We start from the raw sequence: 14,992 nt of genomic DNA, 5'->3' as shown, positions 1-14,992 counted from the left end.
CCTCTACCTCTAGGAGCTTGCATAAACCCACCATTACCTCTTTGAGCTGGGACACCACTGGTCTGTGCGTGTAGTACTGGACACTCGTTCTTATAATGGCCCTCCTTTTTACAATAGGCACACTGATTCCATGCTAACTGTTGTCGGGGAAATCCATAATTGAATCTTTGGGACGTCCCTTGCTGGAATTGTGGCTGTTGCTGAAACTGGGGTCGCTGCTGTAAATCTGACTGATTCGAGCGAGGCGGATACGCCTGTTGCAATAGTACTTTAGTCTTTAAATCTTTTGTTTTCTTTTCTGACTTTTCCTTCTCTTCTTTCTCTCTATTCTCGTAATACTGAGCAGTTGCAAGTATCTGTGCTGTCGTTGATACTGCCCATGCACTTTCAGAATCCTTTAACTTGTTACTAAGCTCAGGTAGTAAATTAAACACGAACTTGTCGACAAACAACCTCTGACCTCCCTCAGTACTCATATCTTGCCCACTGTGGTCTACAAAGGTCTCTTCAAATCTAGTGAAAAAGTCAGAGACGCTTTCGTCCTTCTTTTGCTTGCATGCCGATAGTTTATCCCAATTTACCCGTAACGCTGGCATCAGCGTTTTCATCAGATTAATTATTCTGCCAGGTAAGGCAGCAATCAGTGGTTCAGGTTTAGCACCGCCAATTTGTTGCGCATCTGCCGCTACAATAGCTGGCCAATCACCTCCTAGGGCGACTGGGTGGTTCTCTTGCCGAATCTTGGCCCATATAGGCTGTGGTACTACATTGCCAAATAGCATTTCAATGTCTGCCAAATTCATGACACACGCTTGAACTGTTTGCGTTAACTCTTTATAATAACCAGCAGGGTTTTTACGCGGGTCCGGCAACGCTTGTTTTACTGCTAAAACTTCGGCCCGCTTCCAAGGGATGTGTATCCACACTCTCTGGAATTGTGCCGGAGCAGCTGCAATACCATTAACCGCATCAGCTTGAACTGCTTCGCGCCATATGGGTGGTACTTCCCTCATCGGATATTGACCTCGTCTTTTCCTAGTAATCGGCGAACCATCAGGGTCCCTTGGTGCTCGAAGAGGGGAATCATCCCTATAAGCTAAAATCAGTTCTATCGCTTCCCCTACTTCTGAACCTATCACCATTCCTGCGGCAAATTTCTGCTGAACATTTATCAGATCAGAGGGGACAGAATCTAAGTCATCATCATCCCATTCCTCACGCACAAGAGAACACATCACGTCAAAAACATAACGTTGAGTTGGTTCATTCCATTGCATAAAGGTATCTAACACTCTTCGTGCATCATACTTCGCAGCTTTCGACATCCACCTAAGAGCTGTCGAATCTAACATTTCTCGTTCCTGGGGACCAGGAAGCTGGCTACGTCTCTGTATAGAGTCAGAAACGGGGGTCCCAATTAAAGACCTGTAGAGAGGAGTTAAGATATTAGTTACAGAGTCGGTTATTTTCCGACGAACAGAAAGCGGAGTCAGAATGTTTACAGGGTTCGGGAGCAGGGTAGCTGGAGCAGATGAAATAGTAAGGGTGGGTGTAGTAGGTAAAGCAGTTTGCGAAACGACAGGCAAAGGCGGAATAGGCGACCCAGGAAGAGGGGGTGCCGAAGGAACATTAACCACGGGAAGGACAGGAGCTGGAATTAAAGGAAGTGGAGCAACTATTCCAGGCTGACCAGCAGCTGGCTGTACAACAGGTAGTAACTGTGGTGCTGTAATACCCTGTGCATACGGTGGAGGTGATCTTAACAGGTAAGACAACAGAGGATCCTTTTCATGGTCCTCTATCGGCTTAGTAGGACACGATGGCAATACAGGGTAACATTTATCAATTGCCAAATTATATTTTCTATTCGCCATCTCCATTGCTTTCTCAGTCTCGTTGACATGCAGCTGCCTAGCAGACTCCATTAAAGTCAACCCTTTCTCTTTCTGTTCTTTCTTCGTCTTCCTAATTTCTCTCTGTTTGGCTTCTTTACGCCATACGCGAAAAGAATCAAACATTGCCGGCCGGGCTTTCCTTTTAAACAACTTCATTTCTAGATTGTCTAGAATTTCGCTTTCGAAGCTACCATGCGGTGGCCAACTAAGGACACCATCTTTTCTGGTATAACGAACCCATACTTCATTATAAGTGATAGGACCTACACCATGTTTACAATAGAGCTCATATGTAGGAGTTCCAATCGGAGGAACCGTACACGAATCCTCCAACCGGGAATCCCCGTTGCAACGTAACCAGGACAAGAAACAATTACTACTGTTAGTCATGACAAACGAAGACAAATTCCAACCAAAATGCGCAGAGAACTTAGGCCTACCAAAATGAACCAATACCAAAACAAAGATTATCTTAACAAGAGCAACCAATGATAATCTACGAATTCAAAAACAAACGTAACTGAGCGCGACCCACTTAATACTTAACTGAATTGTGGAAGACGTCACCAAGGAGAACCCGTCTACATCTCGCAGTACTAAGGTCTGCACCTCGGGTCCAAGACAGGGTGACAGTCAGGGCAGCGGTCCTCTGTAGCCGTCTGGGAACGGGAACCCTCGTGGAAGAGATCGTCGGGCCACTTTTACGACATGCAGGGATCGATGAAGCGGGGTACCTCCCTCCGGAATCTTCACACGAAGCTCCTCGAACTTTTCAGGCTTTGGACTGGTACCGGATGACGTCGCCCCACGTTGGGCGCCAATTTGAGGTTTTGGACTTTTAAGAGTCCAGAGGTGTCAGGGAAACAACACCCGAAGACCCCTGAGTTCCTTCCTGTCTCGGTGCACAAAACAAACAGAGACGCGGGTTTCTCGATGGTGGCGTCAAAGACCAAGGTTTATTTACTGCAGGGACACAGAAGTCATAGGAACTACACAGAGGCAGAATCTACGAGACTGTTCAAATTGCATTAAGTGGGTTGCGCCTTAAATACACGAAATATGTCTTTAGGCAACATTACACGAATATTTCTCATGCCCAACCCGGTATCCCAAACAGACAATAAATATACATCAAACAATAATTAGTCGTAGGTTTTCGGTATTCGATCAGGTCCCCTTGTCAGTTCTCCATTCTTTGTCCGATCCTCCCCATCATAAAAATCGTAACCTCCCCATTGTAAAAGCCCAGAAGGAGAGGAGCAGAGCCAGGTGCAAAGGATTGAAAAGTAGGATAAGAGGTGTTTATGGATCATAAACGGGCATGGCTACCGTCTTCGGCCTCTCAGTCAGGGCAATGGACACGAGAACCAGTATAGCAGGACTGGCCTCAGGCAAGGGAGGCGGCTTGATTCTGCCTAGTCATGCAGCGTCAGCCTTTCTCGGGGCTCGAGCTTACGTGTCCTTAACAAGGTGATTCTGCCGGGGTCATCGCCCGTCCTTTGACTATGTGAGGGCAAGAAACAAAATGGATGCCGTATCTAAAATGGATGCCATGACTTAACAACAGAATGCCCTATTTCTCAGTGAATTCATGTTAGTTGCGCAGCGAAAACACTTTCATGCATATAATGGATCATTTGCGGTTCATTGGTACCAAAATCGTGTCAGTACTACGATACCGAATACACGTGTTCGGATCGCTACAGAACCTCAATGTCACTTCACATTATGGGTGCAATGCCCAGGCCCTCCAACCCGTTTAGTCCCTCCTTCCCATTCTCCACCCCCTCAGGCCCTGTACGTTTCCAAAGACTTCCAGATGTTTCCCCATTTCTTAGGACAGCCCCTGCTTTCATATACTGTTTTCTCTGCCTGACAGCACCAGTCCAGATCCTGTTTCCCAGTCGGTCAGCCTTGGAGCATTTATCGCCCCCCCCCCCCCCTTAGTCTAGCTATGTTTCTTTTTGCTATCTCTGCTGCCAGCAGGAGCCAGGTTTTAGTTTGTGTGGGACATCTATCCTCCCACTAGACTCCAAGCAAGTGTCACCTAGCGTCAAGTTGTACCTGCCCGCCCGCTACCTCGGACATCACCCCAATTATTCCAGACCAGAATTGTTGAATTATCGGGCATGCCCAAATAATATGAAAAAAAGAATCCGTCTCCCCACATCCCCTGGCGCACAGGCCTGTGTCGCATCTACCCAGCTTGTGTTGGAGCGTCCTAGGAGCGTACACTGTCTAGCACTCGGATCTGGATTAGTCTGGACCTCGCGCGTCCTCCTCCCTTGGATATTGGATCGTCTCTTGTCAGTCATCATCCTCCAGTAATCCCACATCAGTCTCCCATGCCTCTCTGAGTGGGCCCAAGGGGGTCTGGAAGATTATTCATTTTTTTCTGGTATGTAAGGGAGATTGCCTTATCTACCATAGGATCCAACATTAGTCAGTCTTCTAGTGAGGAATATTCAGGCAAAATCTCCCCCTTTGGCACATGGCAATGCACAGCATGTCTCAATTGTAGATAACAGAATTGTTCCCCGTGTGTCATGTGATAATCAGTCAGGATTTCACTTAAGGTAAGCATGGCCCCATTTCTCCATATGTCCCCAATGTTGTCTATGCCAATTAGGATCCATCTGCGAAGGCCCCGAAGACCTCCCACTTCGCTCAGGACATCACTTCTCCAGAGCAGGATTTGTTGGGTCATTCGCAATTCCCATCCCAGCGCCTTTGTGACTGTGTGCTATGACCGTACTACAGTCTGCATATATATAGGTAGAGACTGCGCTCATTTTTTTTAAATATTGAATTGAAGCGTACCCTGCAACCCCAATTGCACATGGATCAGCCCGGTAAGCTGGTTCAGAGAGGGGTGCAAACACCCACCCCTTGATATTAATGAGTTTGGCCGCCCTGTAATAGTTCTGAATATCCGGGACAGCCAGGCAGCCCTCATAGACCCCCCGCTGCAACTTGCACAGTGCAATATGCGGAGTACCACCTTCCCACAATAGGTTGCATTGTTCCCCTTCAATAGTCTGGAAGAATTTCTTCAGTATCTTAGGGGGTATTTTGCAGTGCGGATAGCAGCCTAGAGATCGCCATCATTTTGAATAACACGGCCCTACCCATTAGGGATTTTGGCAATTTACTCCAGTGTGAAATGTCCTCGCGCAGCCTCGCTAGTTGCACCTGTATATTTAGATTCAGTCCGCCTTTTATTTGGTGATCCAGATACTCAGGTATTTGAAGCGGTCCCGGCGTATCTGAGCCCTGCATTCCAAGGTGAGATGAGGGACCTCACCAGTCAAACTAAAAAAGAGTGATTCATCCCAATTGACCTGGTATCCTGAGTAACTGCCCAAAAGGCAGAGTATGTTGATAATTCTATGGATCGTCTGCCTGGGTCTGCTGACGTACAACAGTACATCGTCGGCAAACAGGTGGATATACTCTTCCCATTCCCCCCCCATATCAATACCGCTGATCAGTGGGTCCCTCCGTACCCACGCAGCAAGGGGTTCCAGCATCACTGCGAAAATCATGGGGGATAGGGGACACCCCTGGCGTGTACCCCTATGCAGTGTTAAGGGCCTTTAAAACCGATTAATTTACCCGACTACGCGCCAGTGGGTCATGGTACAGCAGACGGATCCAGCCACGAAATTTGGGGCTAAAGCCCAGTTGAATCAGAACCTCCGTTAAGTAGGGCCATTCAATACTGTCAAATGCCATGCAGGCGTCTAAGGACAGCACCGCCGTGGGTTCTGCCCCGTTTGTCGTCACCTCTTGCATAACGCCATATAGGCGTCGAAGGTTTAGTCTGGTGCTTCTTTGGGGCATAAAGTGGATTCTTGAGGCGATAATGGGGTTGAGACGATTGGAGAGCACCTTTGCGAGAACGTTTGTTTCAAAATTCAATAGGGAAATGGTCCGATAAGAGCCGCATTGTTCCGGTGGCTTGTCGTTCTTTGGGATGACCACATTCGTGGCTATTCTAAGGTCCTCAGAAAGACTCCCCACTTTCAGCGCAGTATTGAACATGTCCAACATCGGCAGCACCACCTCGGATACTACACATTTAAATAACTCCACTGGCAGTCCGTTCAGACCTGCAGCTTTCCCTGACTGTAAATTCCGCATAGCACCTTCTATCGCTTCTTTCATCAGGTCTTGTTCAATAGCATCTCTGTCATCCTGTGGGAGAGTTAGTAAAGAGAGATCTCTGAGCAGTTCTGTGCACTCCGTCCTAGTCATTGCTGATTGATATAGGGTCTCGTAATATATCGCAAAGATATCTGCTATTTCTTTGGCTGAATTTCTCACCCTACCCTCTGTGTCCCGAACCTCTGCCACCCAGTTCCGTTCCCAGTCTCTCCTTTCCATCCACGCTATGAGCTTGTTTGCCTTGTCACCCAGGTGGTATATCCACCTCTGGGTGGTCACGGCATGTTTACGTACCGCTCCTTCCTCCATATACCTCAGCTCCCTTTTTTTGAAGAATATCTTATGCCTCACTTCGGGGTCTAGTTCCCGTTGCAAAGTGGTGCTCTCTTTAAGGCCTAGATGTCTCGTTTCAATTTCTCACCCACAGCTCTCCTCTCCTTCCTCTGACCACCCATCTCTGCTTGTACATCGCCTCTGGCCACTGCTTTATATGCCTCCCAAAGTGTGCTACCCGAGGTCACCGGCCCTGAGTTTTTACTAATGTACAACTGCGTTAATTCCCTAAACCTTTTGTGTAGTCTTTATCTTTAAAATACCAGGAAGCCAGGCGTGGTGGCATTGAGCAGTCCCTGGTGGGGCACTGAAGGCGAACCTCTACCGGCTAGTGATCGGATATACCCCTTGCTCTTAGCAGGACCCACGGAAGTGTCCTGCATGTATGGATTGTGTAAGAGATAATCAAGCCTTGCCCCACTACCATGTGCTGTCGAGACATGTGTGCACTGTATACTGGTTGTATTATGAAGTTGCCAGAGACCAGAGAGGCCCATCGCTCCTGTGAACGACTGTAGGGGGGAGGGCTTCCCATTGCGTGCTGTCCCGGCAGCTCTGTCAATTTCAGAGGACATGACTGCGTTCATATCTCCTCCCATGATGAGTAGGCCTGATGGCATGTCTAGTAGTGTTTTGCTAAGTGCGGGGAACATTTCCGCATGTAGCTTCGGCAGAATATAAACAGAGCACAAGTTCAGGTCCCCCCGCTACCACCTCCCAGCTGTCGCCACAAATCGTCCCAGCGGGTCCTGCCACGTACGATGTATTAGGATGGGTGCTGTATTCCTAATTAATATCGCCACCCCCTGGGAGCCCGATGCGAAACCGGCATGCGCACAAAGTGTGTACCCATTCCTATTGAGTGCAAGATAGTGATTACCCCGTAGGTGCGTCTCCTGTGAGAATACAAAATCAGGAGACTGTCTTTGGAGGTAATGCAGGACCAGCATCCTTTTTATTTTATCCCCCAGCCCATTGACATTCCACATCATGATTTGCAGTGTATCCGTGTGTTGTGGTGTCATGTCAGCAGCTAATAAATGGCCCCCCCTTCCACTTGCCCGCCCCACTCCCTTGCGCCATGGGAATTGCCTTGCATAGAACCTATGACATGGTAACTTAACTGTGGATCGCATAAACCATTGATTAAACATAACTGTACAACTTAACAAAACAGTCCCAATCCTATTGTCCCCCCGCCATGCTACCCTGCATTGCAGGATTAAATCTACCCAGATCCCCAAGGTGCATAGCGCCTGTTGCCCAACAAAAAACATTAGTCTATAACTCGGGTTGGTTAGCGTTGCCACCAATAAGCCGAGGATGGCCCTCCCGCTTACTTTTCTTTACCTGCTTCTGGTTCTGGACAATTAACATTGCGGCATGGGGGACCTCCCCACTGCCCCAACATAGGGCTCAGGGGGCAGTGGAGACCAAGCCTTGTCCCACCATATTTTAGTTTGTTTATGATCCGCCGTATTTCCTCCCGCTCACTTTTCTTTACCTGCTTCTGGTTCTGGACAAATAACATCGCGGCATGGGGAACATCCCCACTGCCCCAACATAGGGCTCAGGGGGCAGTGGAGACCAAGCCTCGTCCCACCGTATTTTAGTTTGCTTATGGTCTGCCGTATTTCGTTTTTGGCCTAGGCCTGCCATGCCCGCCCCCCCCCACTCCATGGACACCCTCTAATAAATATAGATTTTTTACTTATCAGGTCCCTGGAGTTCAGTCCTTGGAGGAGGGTTCCTCCCGGGCTCTCAGTGTGTCGCTCTTGTTGCTCTGAGTCCCCTGGAACCCTGCACCTTCGGCTGTTTCCCTATCGCGGCTGTTCAATGGTCAATCTCCCCTCTTCCAGTCACCTCCAGACCTTGTCAGGTGTCGTAAAGTACCAGGATTTGCCATTGTTCATCACCCTAAACTTGGCTGGGAAAAGCATCATGTATGCAATGTTCTCTGACCGCAGGGCTCTTTTGACCTCCACGAACATGCGTCATTGGCGTTGGACCATGAGGGTGAAGTCTGGGAAGAAACGAATGACGGTTTTCTCAAATGGCAAGTCCCCCTTGATTCGGGCAGCCTGTAGGATCGCATCGCGATCTCAATAATTGAGAGTCCGCCCAATGAAAGTCCTCAGGGGGACTTCCTTATTTGGCGGTGGTATCGGTGCCCTGTGCACCCTCCCCACCGAAAAGAAGGTCGACAGTCGTTTTGGCTGTAGGTGGGTCTGTATGAGGTCCTCCAGAAACAGGTCTACGCTGGGGCCCTCTGCCCCCTCTGGAACTCATACCACCCTGATATTATTTCTATGGGCCCTCCCTTCCTGGTGTTCCAGCTTCACCGCCATAATCTTTTGGTGATGTGCAAGCTGCTGTATCCGCTCCTCAATTTTCTTCTGCGTGGACTGTAGCTCGCTCATGTTTGTTTCCGCCACTGCGACCTTCTCGAAGGTCTTGTTCATATCTGCCCGCAGAAGTGTCATTTCGGTGGTGATCATGTCCAGAGTATTTCTGAGGTCTCTGATAGCCGGCATGATGGTGCCCATGGACAGTTCCACCATTTCTTAGGAGTCTGGAGCGGTGGCGCCCTCTGTCTGCATCTTCCTGGGCACCCCTTAATTTGTCCAGTTTATTGGTCTGCACCGGCGGGATGCCCTTGGGCCGCATAGCGTTTCCAGCGTGAAGTGGGGGGGAGGTCAGCTTACTTCCTCCGTTCTGGCCCTGGTCCCCGTACCATTTTGTGAGAGTGGCTGTATAGGTGGCCAGCACAGGCACTCCAGCTGTCCCAGCGAATGTAGCTGTGGCTAGGACGGGCCATGCTGAGCCGAGTCGCAGGGCCCAGTATCGCTGTCCGTCTGACTAACCCCCGCCGCGGCACCCATGACCCTGCGCAGATCCGGGCATCTCCAGGTCTCTTCCATCCAGATCCTGCTTCTGTTGTTCCTCCACCTCTGCCCCTAGTTAACTAATTTGCGGTTCTTTTGCGATACCTGCTCGGCCCACCTTAGTCCGCCTCCTCACTCTCCAGATAATTTCCACCTTCTGTTCAACCGGCGGAGAGGGCTGCATCCACCGCAGTGCTCACCCCCACAGGACTAATCTGGGACAAAATCCTAAACTTACTACTTTCGGTATTCACAGAAGGCATTTTGTAGTAGTAAAGTTAGTATTTTGTTGCTAACTTTACTACTACTAAATGCCTTCTGTGAATACCAAAAGCAGTAAGTTTAGGATTTTGTCTCAGATTAGTTTTGCGAATCGGCCCCTTAGAATCACGGGCGGTGGGGGGGGGGGCTTATAGCCAGATCTTGCCAGCTTTCTTCCTTCGACGGTACTGCCTCGTTATTATAAAATCCTTATCTACCTCTGTACTACAGGCCAGAGCCATTACAGCAATAGAAAATGTCTGAGCTTCACTTTCAAGATACATTGCCTAAAAAAACAAAAAATAGTCTATTACAAAACTGTTTTATACACTGATGTTCCTAACATGAATTCAAACACAAAGAACATAATTCTGCCTAGATGACCTTTCAAGTAAGTTTGCAAACGTGGGCTGGAATCCAGTTCAAGCACAGCTCTTCCAGTGGGCAGCTGAAGGTACTTGTCAGTAAATCACAATCAGTTTTACTTTGACCTCTAGCTAGTTTGTCAGTATTACACCACCGTGGCTATTAACCATGGTATCCAACACTGAATTAGAACTGGTCGAATGATCGACAATTCCGTGATCTCTGGCCTTTTTACCCAGTAACCCTAGTTAATACAGATTGCAAATGCTTATACATCGGTTACGGGAAGTAACAGAAATCTAATTTACAACTCCTGACCAGATGCTTTCCCCCTCCTTCATCCTCACCCATCAATCTCCCAATCAGAATGAAACCAGTCTCTTGCAAAGGGTTCCCCGTGTAGAAACACACTGCTCAGGACTCAGACCACTGCTAGAAATCCTTTCATCCAAACTCGCTCAACCACCTTCCACTCTGTGCCATTCCCACTGCTATCTCTGGACTCTGCTTTTGTTTTTAAGAAAGGATATATTGCTTACCTGTAATCCCAGTTCTCTTGCAGGGGAATCCTCTTCCAAGTCATAAACACTGAATAGTCCCGCCCTCGTGCAGGGAAATCCGGGGTCCCCGCACATAGGCGGAAATATACAGTGCTTATTATACTAGTGAGGAGCCCCTGGAAGATAAGGATAAATGCTTACTTGTAATGCTAGTTCTCTTGCAGGGGAATCCTCTTCAAAGCCGTAAGCACTGAATAGTCCCACCCATGTGTGTGGACCCCAGTGGTACCCGTACATGGGCGGGACTATTCACTGCTTATCACTATCCCCTAGACCAGAGCCGCAACTATTAAGGAGCTAGGTATAACTCTATACAGGTTATGGGGACACAAATAGTTGTGTTCCGTAGGGCAGGCTTGGTTGGATGTTTTCATAGAGATGGACTCAGCACTGCAAGGCCTGTGACATGGTAGAGCAGCCTCCCTTCAGTCATTCCACTAGCAGCCCTGTGCTGCTACTTACATCAGGTATGTATTGTCTACTGTGATGCTTGTGTGCTAGTTACTCCCGAAGGTTCCAAATGAAGGTGGAAAGCTCAGAGAGGATCTGTGGGGGAACGAATAAGTGAGAATGAAGATGAGCCACTCTGGGACTGGTGAACCCATTCGCCTGTGGGTCTTTGGGGTGCTGACAGTCCTATGGGATCAAATCTCAAAACACTGTCAACAGGCCAAACAGAAATACTTGACATGCATCACAACCTTCCACGATGAAGCCAACAACCAGCAGGAGGCTCCTGGCACCCTGTAACGGCTCCGACAGCCGACTGGTATTCCCCAAGTTTGATTTTTGTGACAATATCCACTGGTAATGAAGGTACACTTATCGATTGCACGGCTATGGATGGCCAGAGGCTTGAGACCTGCTGCAGCAGGCTGCAGGGCTCTAAACATGTTTGAGTAGATCTTAAGACTGAGCTGCTCTGATGATCTTTGAGTAGAGGGTGCACAGATTGGTCAGGGGTGAGACTGTAACATTTATACAATAAGAATGTGATGAACTTGAATGACCTTTTCATTATCACTGATTGGTTAGCTACTGTAACACCAGCAAGCACTGAAAACTGCACATGAGGGAAAATAGGTTTGGGTTCAACTAGATGTGTACCATACCGAAATCTAGAAATAAAATCCTGAAACACTGATCAAGGTCTCTTAGGGTCTAAGTGAGATTTACATTGCACTAAACAGTACAAAGTCCATGGCTGTGTAAATCTTTTGAGTTACATCCAAAGGCAATCAGGGGGGGCAAGTCTTTACAAATATTGCGAGAAGTAAAGAAAACATTGATGGGAAAAGCAGACTGATCCATGAATGAAGAATAACAAGGTCAGAAACGGAGATATTTAAAAGGACAATTTTTGAAGGTTTTTCAGGAATTACCAGAGTGAGGGTAGAATAAGGTGGAGGGTAAGCATTGCAAACTTTGACTGAAAAGTGACTAAAACTGAAAATAATGGTGTGCTTGTATTTGATCTCATTGTGAAGAAGTTACGGTAAATGTGTTAAGTCAATGCTGTGCACTACAAACAAACTGCCTTTGCATTGTTTTACAGGCCACCTCATGCCGCAGCACAGGCAAAGTGGATGAAGAACAGAAATCTAACCTGAAGCTAAGGTATAAATGCATCATGGACAAACTGTCGCAGTTTGACTACGACCCCTGCGTCCACCCTGGATTTTCGGAGTATATCGTAAACCTCTTTGGAATCCTGAAGGAGAGGCCGCAACCTGGGTCAGAGGAACTCAAGCAGCTCATGGACCCAGAAAACCTGAAGAAGATGGCCACCTCAACCGTGCCGGAAAGTGACCTGCAGGACGTGCTCATCCTGCTCAAGTGCTTAACTCAGCTGTCTAAAGAGGATGGCAAGCCAGTCTTTGTCTGGTAAATAAAAGTCTCCCAGAAATCGACGCTTCCACACCTCATTAAATGACCCTGCAGCACAAAAATTTGGAACAGGCGCCGTGTATTCATTTACCGAAGACCTATCGATGGCGTTTCACACTATGATTAGTGGAGACCTGAGGTCTGATTACACAGTTAAGGTCTCAGATCCCCAACATTGCGAGACCATTTATTTGCAAGCTGGCACAAACCTATTTAATGCCCAATGGCATTAGAACCCAAAGAATGCCTACTGGCATCTGTATTGAGTGAAGTAGCCCCCTCGTTGTGCTTTGAGGCCCATTTTATCTCATTCCAAGCACTGTACAGTGTAGATCTCTCTACACTTGTATGAAATGCGATGAGGCCTGTCCTTTTGTAGCGGAAGCCAGAGTCATTACAGCAATAGAAAATGCTTGGGCTTCACTTCCAAGATACATTACCTAAAAAAACTAAAAATAGTCCATTACAAAACTGTTTTATACACTGATGTTCCTAACATGAATTCAAACACAAAGAACATAGTTCTGCCTAGATGACCTTTCAAGTAAATTTGCAAACGTGGCCTGGAATCCAGTTCAAGCACAGCTCTTCCAGTGGGCAGCTGAAGATATCACAGATGATGCGGCACATGGCCAAATCCTTGACAACTGATGGTCTTACCACTGATCATTAACTAAGCCACAGTATTTCAATTTAATTAATTATATTTTCTCCACATTTTTTACGATCTCATATAGTGCAACTCAGCTCTAAAGACCAGCAGAGCAGGCCATGGAGAAACAACTTTACTGCACCTTCTAAATTTAGACAATAATATGGCGATGAGAAGTAGAAACATGTCATGAGGGTAGTTGTACACCGCACACTGTTTAGTAGCTGCGATTTTACACAGATTGCAAAAGATAGATTCTATGATATACTTTTATAGCACAAAACTAAGATTAAGCTATGACTTTTTTTTCCAAAGTCAATCTTCATTTTAATTACTCAAATTAAGAAAGACTCCCCCTTAATCCAAGACATTCAAGATGTATCGTGCAATAGAATTGGCCGGTGGTAAATCCATTCAATTATTTATCAACATGCTATCCATGCACACATCCTTCCATGAAATACCATTCGGAAATTGGGAGAGGAAAAACTGGGGGCCAGTGCAAAATTACTGCACACACCAAATACGAAATTGCTACCAAGTTCGGAATTTACATAGGACCTCAGAGAGCGAGCTTTAGCAATACTGATCAATGTTAAGGCACGCAGGCCCATTTGTACAAAATTTCAATTTTGCATTTCCTAAATAGCGAATCCTAAGAAATCTCTATTTAGAAAATGCAAATTGGAATGCGCGAAAATTGGGATTTCCCAATAGCGATTCCTATGGAATCGCGAACGCTATTAGGAAAATTGCAGTTTTAGAAATGCAAAACCTTTCGTACCTATGAGCCTAAGTCCTCTCTCAAATCTAAATACAAAGAGAGTAGTGCAGGTGTACAGCACTGCAATGCCCTCGGGGCGAGTGCGAGGAGCTGTATGGCTCTGCAAAAACTGCATTTTGGGTGCCTTTTCTTAATTTTGACCTGGTTACCATCGGATTGAATAGGATGGTAATAGCATTTCTTTAATGTCCATTTTGCATTTAGGAGATGCTTGGTACATGTGGTCAGGAAATCGCAAATAGTAAATCTCTATTTGCGATTTCCTAGTTCGATATTTGCAAATTTTGATTTTCAAGGGGTAGAAATCTCAATTTGCCACCGCCTTTCTACCTTTTGTACATAAGGAATGGCTATTTAGCATTTCTTAATGCAATAGCAATTCAGTCCGTTAAGAAATGCTAAATAGATTTGTACATATGGACCTTACAAGCAGAACTTTTCAGCATTAAGTGAATTGACTGCTCTTTTCACTTCTTTTCATTTCAAGATTACTTGTGATGATCAGCTCACAACTTACACTATCAATTCTCACACCAAACATAGGGTGTAGCATTGCTTGACAGAAGTGGAAGGATGTAAGAGTTCACCAAATCCATAATATTCCCCTTTAACAGTATTGACAGATGGTCCCCAGCCTTGGAGACTCTCAAAGAGTTCAGCCCATGATGAACTTTCATGGTCCGCTTCATAGAAAGACCAGACCTTCTCATGGGTCGCATTGTCCCCTGGTACTGTGGCTCCTAAACGCACCAATGTTGTTATGAGAGAATTCAAATAAACCTCAGATGGTTTTTACCCGAAGCAACGAGTGTCATCGAATCAGGACTCCTTCAAGAAACCCTTACAGATGCCTCCTAGTGATCCCTAACACAGCTCTGTACAGGGAGAGGTGCCTTGTCTCTAAACACACACAACTCTTATTTGATACAGCGACTTTGCTGAAAAATCCAACTGCAAGGGATGCTCTTGGGTAAAGTCAGATCCACTTTACCAATGCGCCGGGATGGATTCTGGACCAGGTCAACACCATGATTGATGTATGTCCTGAAGTGTATTCAACCAGAGGAATACATGTTATGTTATTGTTATTTCTAGAGCGCACTGTTACCCAAGGGTGTCCTGGCGCTATGTGAAGTCATGAGGAGGCCATGAGAAAGGAAACGAATATAAATCTACATCTCCTGTGAGGTGCCTCTGAGCAG

The 14,992-nt window shown here is 46.8% G+C and overlaps 1 protein-coding gene across 5 annotated transcripts in view; it reads left to right on the top strand.

Annotated features, from left to right (window-relative positions):
* Positions 1 to 12,493, top strand: part of LOC146830135 (speriolin-like protein) — a 174,232-nt gene extending 161,739 nt beyond the window's left edge. For 2 of the 5 annotated variants that reach the window (XM_085604379.1, XM_085604377.1), the window contains one exon: positions 12,023 to 12,491. In XM_085604379.1, the coding sequence (XP_085460505.1) occupies positions 12,023 to 12,355 (333 nt within the window). In that variant the 3' untranslated portion in view covers positions 12,356 to 12,491. Of the gene's footprint in view, positions 1 to 12,022 lie in introns of all 5 variants that reach the window. The other 3 variants (XM_085604375.1, XM_085604380.1, XM_085604378.1) reach the window with 3 other exon arrangements.
* Positions 12,494 to 14,992: the final 2,499 nt, after the last annotated feature.

Source organism: Triturus cristatus, chromosome 5_1 (genome assembly GCF_964204655.1).
Source record: "Triturus cristatus chromosome 5_1, aTriCri1.1, whole genome shotgun sequence".
Taxonomy (NCBI): Eukaryota; Metazoa; Chordata; class Amphibia; order Caudata; family Salamandridae; genus Triturus; species Triturus cristatus.
Note: the sequence above shows the minus strand (reverse complement) of the source record. Positions and strands in the feature narration are given on the sequence as shown.